The 14,190-nt window shown below is 48.1% G+C and overlaps 1 protein-coding gene across 3 annotated transcripts in view; it reads left to right on the forward strand.

Annotated features, from left to right (window-relative positions):
• Positions 1 to 14,190, forward strand: part of LOC141162668 (uncharacterized) — a 193,508-nt gene that overhangs the window by 13,020 nt on the left and 166,298 nt on the right. For all 3 annotated transcript variants that reach the window (XM_073649016.1, XM_073649014.1, XM_073649015.1), the window contains 3 exons: positions 12 to 218; positions 476 to 507; positions 11,000 to 11,276. In XM_073649016.1, the coding sequence (XP_073505117.1) occupies positions 12 to 218; positions 476 to 507; positions 11,000 to 11,276 (516 nt within the window). The remainder of the gene's footprint in view (positions 1 to 11; positions 219 to 475; positions 508 to 10,999; positions 11,277 to 14,190) is intronic.

The following is a 14,190-nucleotide window of genomic DNA, read 5'->3' on the forward strand; positions in this document are numbered from 1 at the left end:
TGTATGATCAGGGCCAGAGGAGATGATGATGGTCGTTACTGATGTGGAGGACACGGGACCAGAGTGGGCGGCAGGACTATCCCCCCCATATCCCCTGGTGACGCTGACCGAGGCCGAGGTGGATGAGATCTGTACATCAGACAGCAGCGATATATCTGCGGAGAGGAGAATGGCCAGAAAAGTGACGCGGATGATGGGGATCCTACAGGCGGCAGCAGGTGAGGACACACTCTGTGGTGTCAGCATTGATGCCGGGATGTTGGGGGCAGTAGTTGTGTGTCAGGAATCATCCTGATGGGGGTGATACAGAGGAGGAGCCGCCTGTTGTCATTATCACTTATATGATGACGTGTAGTTAACCCCGTCCTGACCACTGTGATCACTGCCGGCCTCAGGACGGCATCAGGCAGCGAGGAGAGGATGACTACACCACACTGTCTGATGGGGGTTATAATCACTTTACTTTCCTTTACAGAAAATTCAGCGACCTTCTTCCAGCGACTGATGGTAAGAAAATGTCCGGATCTGTAATGACATCATATAACCGTCAGCGAGTGAGGACGGAGGAGGATCGGGGGGATTACAGGCTTCCCACCATGTGATGTCTCCAGTAATCCCCCCAATGTGTCCAGTGCCGGAGAGAAGACCACTCTGTACAGGAGCAGAAGGTGGGACCGCCGGCACGGACACAGGACATGGAGGCTCCGAGAGACAGAGCACAGCCAGGGGGCGCCATAACCAATGTAACACCAGGGGGCGCCAAAACTAGTGTAACACCAGGGGGTGCCATAACTAGGGTGTAACACCAGGGGGTGCTATAACTAGTGTAACACCAGGGGGCGCCAAAACTAGTGTAACACCAAGGGGCGCCATAACTAGGGTGTAACACCAGGGGGTGCTATAACTAGTGTAACACCAGGGGGCGCCATAACTAGTGTAACACCAGGGGGCGCCATAACTAGTGTAACACCAGGGGGCGCCATAACCAATGTAACACCAGGGGGCGCCAAAACTAGTGTAACACTAGGGGGTGCCATAACTAGTGTAACACCAAGGGGCGCCATAACTAGTGTAACACCAGGGGGCGCTATTACTAGTGTAACACCAGGGGGCACCATAACTAGTGTAACACCAGGGGGCGCCATAACTAGTGTAACACCAGGGGGTGCCATAACTAGTGTAACACCAAGGGGCGCCATAACTAGTGTAACACCAGGGGGCACCATAACTAGTGTAACACCAGGGGGCGCCATAACTAGTGTAACACCAGGGGGCACCATAACTAGTGTAACACCAGGGGGTGCTATAACTAGTGTAACACCAGGGGGCGCCATAACTAGTGTAACACCAGGGGGCACCATAACTAGTGTAACACCAGGGGGTGCTATAACTAGTGTAACACCAGGGGGTGCTATAACTAGTGTAACACCAGGGGGCGCCATAACTAGTGTAACACCAGGGGGAGCCATAACTAGTGTGTAAGAACAGGGGGCGCTGTAACTAATGTAACACCAGGGGTGCCATAGATAGTGTAACACCAGGGGGCGCCATAACTAGTGTAACACCAGGGGGCGCCATAACCAGTGTAACACCAGGGGGCACCATAACTAGTGCAACACCAGGGGGTGCTATAACTAGTGTAACACCAGAGGGTGCTATAACTAGTGTAACACCAGGGGGCACCATAACTAGTGTAACATCAGGGGGTGCCATAACTAGCATGTAACACCAGGGGGCGCCGTAACTAGTGTAACACTGTCATGAAAACAACACCCACTTTTGGGTCAGACCTTGCAGCTCTCTGGCGCCCCCTTATTCTGCTGGTCAAACACGGTATTGACCGAGGATAAGCACGGGTGCAGCTGCTCTAATTTATGTCGACTATTGTGGCACGTGATGTGACAGGACGTATATATACCACCATTTCCTTCCAGGAACGTATATATACCTCCGTCCAGCCACCCTCAAACCACAATATTACATAAATACTGGTATACTGCCACCACCGATCGCTTAACAGGTGGATCTGGTACCCGTTAGGTAACGTGAATTAGCGGGTGAGGAACGTGTTTGCTCGACATAGGACAAGAAGAACGAAACTGGTAAATAATAATGATTTACTCCCAAAAGAGGGGCAGTGTTTACAAAATATATACAAGATATTATAAAGGAGACAATTTACATATATGCATAAACAGTTATTAAAATAAAAAGGGATAAGTAATAGCAAAACCTGCTTCACAAGGTGATGGTCTCAGATTCTGTGGGGGGGACGGCTCCCCGGGAATTAGAGGTGATTCTTCCACGCAGCGTGGTGTGCGTGCGTCTGACGTCCCTGAGAAGAATGACTTGGAAAATGGCCGATCTGGTTTTTAGTAAAGCAGCCAAAACTCTGGGAGACACCCATTATTTACCTCACAAGGGCGGCTCGGCTTTGCGAGCGCACCCAGCTGCAGAAGACCTAAAAATCCTTCAGATTTCATATCTTGGTGTGGGGGGGTCCCACATCCAAGAGGGAGACATCATCTTGACCGTCACCACTATTCATGAAGATTGATATCAAATATGAAATCGCTATGACGCTCAGAAGCTCAGAATCCATTATCCCTGTTCCCGGTCGTTTCTCAGTTATGCAAGATATACTATTATAATGGGAAAAAGGTGAGCATTCCAAAAATGTGGTCCCTGTGTTTGTGACAGTCCTGTGCGTTATTAAAATTGACATTAAACGTTTGTCCAGCTAAACAATAGAATTGGAGGGAGAGACCAGATTAAACTAGACGCTGCTCTGCATTGAGGGTTTACGACGGTAATAAAAATTCTTAGGGTGGGGGCCAGCAGTGCAGTTCTATGTCTTACAAATGGACAGGGGTGGAAATTTAAGACAGCTTTCATTTTTTAAAACTGGGACCAAAAATACATTTTGCCTGACACCTCCCCCTTTTAGACTGTGCTATGGAGGTAGGACCTTCTGGTTCTCCTCCAAGCGTATGTCTGGAGGCTCCTCTCGCCGGGACAACCCATCGGCATTGCCATGCTCGCTGCCTTTGCGCTGTTGAACGGTAAAGTCGTACTGCTGGAGGCTGAGGCTCCAGAGTAACAACCTTCCGTTGGCACCTGACATGGTGTGCAGCCAACTCAGGGGGTTGTGGTAAGTCACGACAGTGAGGGGGCACCCGTACAAGTAAGGCTGTAAGCGGTTGAGGGCCCATACAATGGCCAGGCACTCCTTCTCTATGGTGGAATAGGCCACTTCCCTCGGCAGCAGTTTCCGGCTTAGGTACAACACGGGGTGTTGTTGGTTCCCCGAGTCGACCTGGCTGAGTACAGCACCGAGGCCAAATTCACTGTGCCGTCAACCACTTTTGGGTCAGACCTTGCAGCTCTCTGGCGCCCCCTTATCCTGCTGGTCAAACACGGTATTGACCGAGGATAAGCACGGGTGCAGCTGCTCTAATTTATGTCGACTATTGTGGCACGTGATGTGACAGGACGTATATATACCACCAGTTCCTTCCAGGAATGTATATATACCTCTGTCCAACCACCCTCAAGCCACAAGATCACATAAATACTGGTATACTGCCACCACCAATCGCTTAACAGGTGGATCGGGTACCCGTTAGGTAACGTGAATTAGCGGGTGAGGAACGTGTTTGCTCGACATAGGACAAGAAGAATGAAACTGGTAAATAATAATGATTTACTCCCAAAAGGGGGGCAGTGTTTACAAAATATATACAAGATATTATAAAGGAGACAATTTACATATATGCATAAACAATTATTAAAATAAAAAGGGATAAGTAATAGCAAAACCTGCTTCACAAGTTGATGGTCTCAGATTCTGTGGGGGGGCGGCTCCCCGGGAATTAGAGGTGATTCTTCCACGCAGCGTGGTGTGCGTGCGTCTGACGTCCCTGAGAAGAATGACTTGGAAAATAGCCGATCTGTTTTTTAGCAAAGCAGCTAAAACTCTGGGAGACACCCATTATTTACCTCACAAGGGGAGCTCGGCTTTGCGAGCCCACCCAGCTGCAGAAGACCTAAAAATCCTTCAGATTTCATATCTTAGTGTGGGGGGGTCCCACATCCAAGAGGGAGACATCATCTTGACCGTCACCACTATTCATGAAGATTGATATCAAATATGAAATCGCTTTGACGCTCAGAAGCTCAGAATCCATTATCCCAGTTCCCGGTCGTTTCTCAGTTATGCAAGATATACTATTATAATGGGAAAAAGGTGAGCATTCCAAAAATGTGGTCCCTGTGTTTGTGACAGTCCTGTGCGTTATTAAAATTGACATTAAACGTTTGTCTAGCTAAACAATAGAATTGGAGGGAGAGACCAGTTTAAACTAGACGCTGCTCTGCGCTGAGGGTTTACAACAGTAATAAAAATTCTTAGGGTGGGGTCCAGCACTGCAGTTCTATGTCTTACAAATGGACAGGGGTGGAAATTTAAGACAGCTTTCATTTTTTAAAACTGGGACCAAAAATACGGTTTGCCTGACAAACACCAGGGGGCGCCATAACTAGTGTAACACCAAGGGGTGCCATAACTACCATGTAACAGTGGGTGACGCCATAACTAGTGTGTAACATTGGTGGGCGCAATAACTTGTGTGTAACACCAGGGGGTGCCATAACTACCATGTAACAGTGGGGTGCACCATAACTTGTGTGTAACACCAGGGGACGCAATAAGTAGTGTGTAACACCAGGGGGAGCCATAACTAGTGTGTAAGACCAGGAGGCGCTGTAACTAGTGTGTAACACCAGGTGGCCATAAATATCGTAGTAGAGAACAGTCAAGGGGTCTCTAGACTCTTTCACTACAGCATGCAGCCCCCCATGATGCAGGTGGGGCAGCACAGGAGCAGAATACTGATGACAGCCTCTCTCACACCGACCAGTCATGGAGGGGGCGGCTGCCTCCTATTATAGATACACACAGATGAGGCTTGTATAGAGCGTCAGTCACACAGATACGTGTAGTCCACAGTGTCCTGATTACAGCCTATTAGTGAGGCCCATATTATTAGACCAGGTGGCTGCCCGGCATTATGTAAGTGCCCCCCATATGGACAATTGTTAGCATGTATAATACTCAGCAGCCGCCCTCCATGATCGGCCGGTGTGACGTCTTCCGTCAGTTTTCTGCACCTGTGATACCCCCACTTTTATCACGGGGCTGCTGCATCCTGCGGCGTATGGCAGATGGGACTCGGTGTTGGCAGATGAGACTCGGTGTTAGCAGATGGGACTCTGTGTTGGCAGATGGGACTCGGTGTTGGTAGATGGGACTCGGTGTTGGTAGATGGGACTCGGTGTTGGCAGATGAGACTCGGTGTTGTCAGATGGGGCTCGGTGTTGTCAGATGGGACTCGGTGTTGGCAGATGGGACTCAGTGTTGTCAGATGGGACTCGGTGTTGGCAGATGGGGCTCGGGGTTGGCAGATGGGACTCGGTGTTGGCAGATGGGGATCGGTGTTGGCAGATGAGACTCGGTGTTGGCAGATGGGACTCGGTGTTGTCAGATGGGACTCGGTGTTGGCAGATGGGACTCGGTATTGTCAAATGGGACTCGGTGTTGGCAGATGGGGCTCGGTGTTAGCAGATGAGACTCGGTGTTGTCAGATGGGAATCGGTGTTGTCAGATGGGACTCGGTGTTGGCAGATGGGACTCGGTGTTGGCAGATGGGACTCGGTGTTGGTGAGTTTTGCATTTCTTTCTGCAATAATTGAGGACTTATCTCCTTTTCAGTGAATTGCTTTTACTGTAGGGACTCGCAGGACAATGCCGATCAGTGATGCAGGTTGCATTCTTGTGTATTTTGGACAAAATATCCACTAAAACCTCATCTTTGCAAGATGCAGCCGGACCTTGTAGTGTTGGTGGTGAGAATTGGGGGTTCTGGCTTGGTGGGGTGCGCAAGCAGTTTTGGGCAGCCGCCTATCTAATAGTATGGGTGTGATCCATAGGCTGTACGCTGGCATAGTGCATTACCATAGCTCACACCCGTCCCGGATTTGGATCTCTGCCCCACTATCTTAGGGGGTCTGAACAATGCCCACCACCGCCACCTCTGCTTTACCACCTTATGCACCTGCACAACTTGAGGACATGACCAACCTGCTGAGATCACACTGCGCTGCGCAGTACAGAGGACCCCAGTGCTGTGCGCAGCATTGTCCAGTGCTGCCAGGAGCTACAGTGTTCCCTCAGAAGACAGAAGCGGTTTATCACTGCTCTGTCTTCTGTATAGCACTCACACTGTGCTCAGTGAGGGACGTTTCCCATCCCTCCTTATTCTGAGAGTCGTAACTTTCTTATTTTTCCATCGATATATATGTGAGGGCTTGTGTTTTTGTGGGATGAGTTGTACTTTTGAATGACACCATCCATTTTATCATGTGATGTATTGAATAGTGGGAAAAAATTCTAAGTATGGCAAAGTAGCAAAAAATAGTAATAATAGTATATAGAGGACTATATGGGGCCCATATTGCTGTATGGAGGACTATATGGGGTCCATTATACTGTATGGAGCACTATATGGGGTGCATTATACTGTATGGAGGACTATGTGGGACCCATTATGCTGTATGGAGGACTATATGGGGCCCATTATACTCTGTGGAGGACTATGTGGGGCCCATTATACTGTATGGAGGACTATATGGGGCTCATAATACTGTGTGAAGGACTATGTGGGGCTCAAAATACTGTATGGAGGACTATGTAGGGCCCATTATACTTTATGGAGTACTATATGGGGCCCATTATACTGTATGGAGGACTATATGGGGCTCAGTATACTGTGTGGAGGACTATGTGGGGCTCATAATACTGTATGGAGTACTACGTGGTGCCATTATACTGTATGGAGGACTGTGGGGCCATTATACTGTATGGAGGACTATGCGTGGTCCATGATACTGTGAGGAGGGCTACATGGGGCACATAATACTGTATGGAGGGCGCTATGTGGGGCCCATAATACTGTATGGAGGGCTATGTGGGGCCCATGATACTGTGAGGAGGACTATGTGTGGCCCATGATACTGTGAGGAGGGCTATGTGTGGCCCAGTATACTGTGTGGAGGACTATGTGGGGTTCATAATACTGTATGGAGCACTACGTGGTGCCATTATACTGAATGGAGGATGCTATGTGGGGCACATCATACTGTATGGAGGACTATGTGTGGCCCATAATACTGTATGGAGGACGCTATGTGGGGCCCATTATACTGTATGGAGGATGCTATGTGGGGCCCATAATACTGTATGGAGAATGCTATGTGGGGTCCATAATATTGTATGGAGGACTATGTGGGGCCCATAATATTATATGGAGGATTATGTGGGGCCCATAATACTGTATGGAGGGCTATGTGGGGCCCATAATACTGTATGGAGGGCTATGTGGGGCACATAATACTGTATGGAGGGCTATGTGAGGCCCATAATACTTTATGGAGGGTGCTATGTGGGGCCCATAATACTGTATGGAGGGCTATATGGCGCACATAATACTGTATGGAGGGCGCCATGTGGGGCCCATAATACTTTATGGAGGGCGCCATGTGGGGCCCATAATACTGTATGGAGGGCGCTATGTGGGGCCCATAATACTGTATGGAGGGCGCTATGTGAGGCCCATAATACTTTATGGAGGGCGCCATGTGGGGCCCATAATACTGTATGGAGGGTGCTATGTGGGGCCCATAATACTGTATGGAGGGCGCTATGTGGGGCCCATAGTGCTGTATGGAGGGCGCTATGTGGGGCCCATAATAGTGTATGGAGGACGCTATGTGGGGCCCATAATAGTGTATGGAGGACACTACATGGGGCCCATAATGTATGGAGGACTTTATGTGGGGCCCACAATACTGTATGGAGGATTTTATGTGGGGCCTATAATACTGTATGGATGACTTTATGTGGGACCCATAATACTGTATGGGGGATGTCAGGAATTCGCCCACACAGACGATCCCGATTACTCACAGAGAACACCCATGGTGATCTCTGGAGTGAACAGCTCTCTGCTGCCCCCTATCATCCGAACAATTGCACGATTGGCCGATGATCAATATAGGAGGCTGCAGACTGTGTAGTTATCGGCAAGCTAGCAGTTAGCGTACGGCATACACCTCCGAATTCCAAGGCATGGAATATGTGTATACGCCCTCATACGATCACTGATAGCCTCACAATAACCCAAATAATATTATTTGCTGCCACCACCAATCAGATTTGAAATACAATACAGGCCTGATTGGACGCCTGCTTTCTGGTAGCATATGACTTCGGGGGAGGAACGAAGGGAATCCAAAAGGGAGGCAGTGTTTATGAAAAATATACAAAAGGTTTTACAAAGGGAGACAATACAGTACAGAACATACAGTTACGCAAAATAAATGGGATTAAAGAAGAGCTTACTATACAGATTGCAGAGACGATTCAGTTTAGCTGGAGGGGAGGCACTCCAATTCTGGCCGTTATTGAACGGGACCCGTACTACAAAATATGTATCTCCCGGTATGAGTACTGACCAATCTTCGGTTGGGTCTTGTATGTCAAAAGGGGGCCTGCCCACACACTCCCCTGTGACGACCTCACGTGGGCTGGGCTCCAGCCTTCATATTTTTATTCAAATCTTTAACTTCTGGGATAACGTCTCACTGGTTGATCGCAGAAATTTGCCAATGATACCATATTTTTTTATTGCAAATTTTCCTTTCTTTAGAGACTACACATGGCATATCTGCGACTGTTATTTTTGGTACTTTTGTATTATAGCTCACCGGCGGGGCATACAGATGCGGAAAAATATGCGTATTGTTCCTTAGCTAAACCCGCAGCTAAAAATATGTGTCCCATCGAAATCGGAATTATAGAACTTCCGACATTGCTAGACTGCAGATTAAACCCATGTGCAAATGGGGATGCCCTGGGAGTAAAATAGAATTCCTTTCTCCAGGTGACTGTCACAGGCCTCTGCTACTAGTAACTACATTTGTATGTTAATTAGAAGGGACAATTGAGTTTGCCACCTCTCCTGTACACTGCTAATTTGCATAGAAGCAACTTGTTAGAGCATTAGCTCTTGGTCCTTTGACAAATAGTAAAGGGGAGGGGGGGATGAGTGGTTTGGAGGAAGAGAGATCCTTAATATTTTCTATGACAGGGGACTTTATGTGGGGCCCATAATACTGTATGGGGGACTTTATGTGGGGCCCATAATAGTGTATGGGGGATCTTATGTGGGGCCCATAATACTGTATGGGGGACTTTATGTGGGGCCCATAATAGTGTATGTAAGCAATTATATAATGCAAAGGTTTTTGAGGCGGCCATCATACTGTGTAGAGGGCTAAATGGGGGTCAGTATACTATGTGGACGGCTAGTGGGGGGCATTACACAGTGTGGATGGTTATGTTGGGGTCATCATACTACGTGGAGGGGAGTGGGGGTCATTTCCCTGCATGTAGGCCCATTATACTGTATATAGGGCTGTGTGGTCATCACAGTTGGGGCATCATACTTTTCTGGGGGTGGGTTGAGGGGGAGGGATGTGCAGTTTGGTCATCATACCATGTGTGGGGAAGAATTCACTGTGGGGGTATCATACTGTGTTTTGGGGGGACACTATAGTTGTCATCATAGGGGCAATCTAGGGGCTTCAATAGGAGAAAAATGACTTTCTAAGGGCTGCAGAGTTGTGAGATCTCCTCTTCACGGTATTGTGGAAACAGACAATGATTGTCCGGTGTTTGTTCCCTAAGCAAATCTTCCAAGGCCAGTGCAGCCTCCTCTCAGCATCACTCTGAAATTCTTTTAAGGGCTCTTTCACACGTCCTGATATTTCTGGTACGGGAAAAAACAGTACTGGAGGTGTCTGTGTGCACCTGTGTGGCAACCGTGTGCCGCATCAGGAGCGCACGTATCGGTGCTTGGGAATCAGTGTAAAGTTATACTCACCTGTCCTAAGTGCCCCCCGATGTAATCCATGTGACCAATCACACCGAGGAGCCGGGGAGAATGAAGTGCTGCAGCGAGTGAGCCCCGGAACTGCGCTCAGCGAGCGGTGTCCTGTCACTCACTGAACACAGCTCCGGGGCCCGCTCGCTGAGGCTAGTTATTCTCCCCAGCATGAGCCGTTAGAGGGATTACAGCGGGGGAAAACCTAAAAGAGGTGAGTATAAGGATTTTTTTATTTTATTCATATTTTTATAGTTGGACCCTGCAGGAGCAGACACTACTACTCTAATCATTGCGATCAGCACCAGCAGGGAACAATGATGAGGGCAGCGTTCAGCACCCGGCGCTTGAGAACAGCACTAACTGTACCGCTGATTCCCAGGTTGTAGGACCTTTCGGGCTATGTAAAAAAAAAATGGAACGAATTAGTGGGGGAAAATGTCAATCCCCTGCCCAAAGCCTCAAGCTGCACCTTTGCAAACACATGTCCGGTCTTATTTCTCTCTATGGATTGGGTGCCCCCATCCTCCCCATCCCGAGTATTCCTGTATGTAGATTGCAGGTCTTCAGAACTGTACGACACAGTAAACAATGTATGGCCCATAGGACAGCATAGATAGCAGTGTGTACAAGGACCGATAATAACACCAAGGACACTATGCACAGAACTGTGAAAGTCTCCTGAGAAGCAAACACAGTGCGCACAACCAGAGACTAGAAACACTAATACCCACCATGACGGGACCCTCCATCTGGGATGACAGGGCCAACACCGATGTGTTTCGCTGAGCCTTCATCAGGGAGCCTGTTTCTTAGGTTGTGGTTCTGTGACGCTGATTAGGTACCATATATCATATTAAACACTTCCCTTTTTCGATTAGTTTGATACTTCATTATTGCCTATTTTGCCTCTTCTGGTTTTTGCCGTTCCTTCATATATCAGGAAATAATCGGTGACCTTATTATCAGAATCTTCTGCATTTTTCTTCCACTTTCAGGATCGCAATAAATTCGATATCGGGATTTTCTCCAGAGAAGCGGAGAGTCAGTATTCCTGGCTGGTGGCCGCGCTCACATCCCATAGATCCAGGGATCGGGCTCCTGAGGTCCGGACCTGTTCTATCAGTAACACCGGAGTCCAGCGGTTCCGTGATGACGTCTCTCAGTGCAAATTCGGGATCCTGTATCACAGCAAGAACCGAGGGCGGGTGAACGTAACTGATGTGACCGACTCTCTGTATGATGAGGAGCTGCAGTATCTCCACTCCAGACTGGGTAAGAGATGGAGGATTGTGAGGAGGAGAGCAATGTCTATGTGTGATGAGGAGCTGGAGTATCTCCACTCCACTCCAGACTGGGTAAGAGATGGAGGATGGTGAGGAGGAGAGCGATGTCTATGTGTGATGAGGAGCTGGAGTATCTCCACTCCACTCCAGACTGGGTAAGAGATGGAGGATGGTGAGGAGGAGAGCGATGTCTATGTGTGATGAGGAGCTGAAGTATCTCCACTCCAGACTGGGTAAGAGATGGAGGATGGTGAGGAGGACAGCGATGTCTATGTGTGATGAGGAGCTGAAGTATCTCCACTCCAGACTGGGTAAGAGATGGAGGATTGTGAGGAGGAGAGCAATGTCTATGTGTGATGAGGAGCTGAAGTATCTCCACTCCACTCCAGACTGGGTAAGAGATGGAGGATGGTGAGGAGGACAGCGATGTCTATGTGTGATGAGGAGCTGAAGTATCTCCACTCCAGACTGGGTAAGAGATGGAGGATTGTGAGGAGGAGAGCAATGTCTATGTGTGATGAGGAGCTGAAGTATCTCCACTCCACTCCAGACTGGGTAAGAGATGGAGGATGGTGAGGAGGACAGCGATGTCTATGTGTGATGAGGAGCTGAAGTATCTCCACTCCAGACTGGGTAAGAGATGGAGGATTGTGAGGAGGAGAGCAATGTCTATGTGTGATGAGGAGCTGCAGTATCTCCACTCCAGACTGGGTAAGAGATGGAGGATTGTGAGGAGGAGAGCAATGTCTATGTGTGATGAGGAGCTGAAGTATCTCCACTCCAGACTGGGTAAGAGATGGAGGATGGTGAGGAGGAGAGCAATGTCTATGTGTGATGAGGAGCTGGAGTATCTCCACTCCAGACTGGGTAAGAGATGGAGGATGGTGAGGAGGAGAGCAATGTCTATGTGTGATGAGGAGCTGAAGTATCTCCACTCCAGACTGGGTAAGAGATGGAAGCTTGTGAGGAGGAGAGCAATGTCTATGTATGATGAGGAGCTGCAGTATCTCCACTCCAGACTGGGTAAGAGATGGAGGATTGTGAGGAGGAGAGCAATGTCTATGTGTGATGAGGAGCTGAAGTATCTCCACTCCAGACTGGGTAAGAGATGGAGGATTGTGAGGAGGAGAGCGATGTCTATGTATGATGAGGAGCTGCAGTATGTCTACTCCAGACTGAGTAAGAGATGGAGGATTGTGAGGAGAGCAATGTCTATGTGTGATGAGGAGCTGAAGTATCTCCACTCCAGACTGGGTAAGAGATGGAGGATGGTGAGAAGGAGAGTGATGTCTATGTGTGATGAGGAGCTGAAGTATCTCCACTCCAGACTGGGTAAGAGATAGAGGATTGTGAGGAGGAGAGCAATGTCTATGTGTGATGAGGAGCTGGAGTATCTCCACTCCACTCCAGACTGGGTAAGAGATGGAGGATGGTGAGGAGGACAGCGATGTCTATGTGTGATGAGGAGCTGAAGTATCTCCACTCCAGACTGGGTAAGAGATGGAGGATTGGGAGGAGGAGAGCGATGTCTATGTGTGATGAGGAGCTGAAGTATCTCCACTCCAGACTGGGTAAGAGATGGAGGATGGTGAGGAGGAGAGCAATGTCTATGTGTGATGAGGAGCTGAAGTATCTCCACTCCAGACTGGGTAAGAGATGGAGGATTGTGAGGAGGAGAGCAATGTCTATGTGTGATGAGGAGCTGCAGTATCTCCACTCCAGACTGGGTAAGAGATGGAGGATTGTGAGGAGAGCGATGTCTATGTGTGATGAGGAGCTGGAGAGTCATTCCTGTAGACCATGGATGATGGAGGATTGTGAGGAGACCAATGTCTATGTGTGATGAGGAGCTGGAGAGTCATTCCTGTAGACCATGGATGATGGAGGATTGTGAGGAGGAGAGCAATGTCTATGTGTGATGAGGAGCTGGAGAGTCTCCTGTAGACCATGGATGATGGAGGATTGTGAGGAGAACAATGTCTATGTGTGATGAGGAGCTGGAGAGTCTCCTGTAGACCATGGATGATGGACTCCCAGTGATTTGCAGTATTTGCAGCACTGTAAAGCAGCGCTCCGGTGGTTTCTCATTTTTATTGCAGCCCTGGAGCGATGATACTAATGTAAGTACCGTGAGTATTATTTGCTTTTCCCGGTTCCTGACCCTCTATAATTCACTAAAGTGATGACATTTTACTGGATTTTCTCTGCAATATTTTAAATGACAAGAAATTGAATTTTTTTCGGATATTCTAGAATTCACCTCAAACAAATTGATTCCTGATATACCTACAATAAGGCTATGTATATAGGACACAAGCTGCACATGAAAAGATATATACAAGTATATTCACATCACACATACAGGGGGGAGAAGGATTTGATATACTGATGATTTCGAAAGTTTTCCCACCTACACAAAATGGAGAGGTCTGTAATCTTTATCGTGGGTCACTTCACCTGTGAGAGACAAAATCTAAATACAAAATCCAGAAAATCACATTGTATGATTTTTATATAATTAATTTGCATTTTATTGCATGAAATAAATATTTGATCACCGACCAACCAGCAAGAATTCTGCCTCTCACAGACATGTTAGTTTTTCTGTAAGAAGCCTCCTACTCTGCACTCATTACCTGTATTACCTGCACCTGTTTGAACTCATTACCTGTATAAAAGACACCTGTCCACACACTCAATCAATCACACTCCAACCTCTCCACCATGGCCAAGACCAAAGAGCTGTCTAAGGACACCAGGGACAAAATTGTAGACCTGCACAAGTCTGGGATGGGCTACAGGACAATAGGCAAGCAGCTTGCTGTGAAGGCAACATCTGTTGGCACAATTATTAAAAAATGGAAGAAATACAAGATGACCGTCAATCTTCCTCGGTCTGGGGC

Source organism: Phyllobates terribilis, unplaced genomic scaffold, assembly GCF_046119375.1.
Source record: "Phyllobates terribilis strain yellow unplaced genomic scaffold, ASM4611937v1 Scaffold_9__5_contigs__length_417890890, whole genome shotgun sequence".
Classification (NCBI taxonomy): domain Eukaryota; kingdom Metazoa; phylum Chordata; class Amphibia; order Anura; family Dendrobatidae; genus Phyllobates; species Phyllobates terribilis.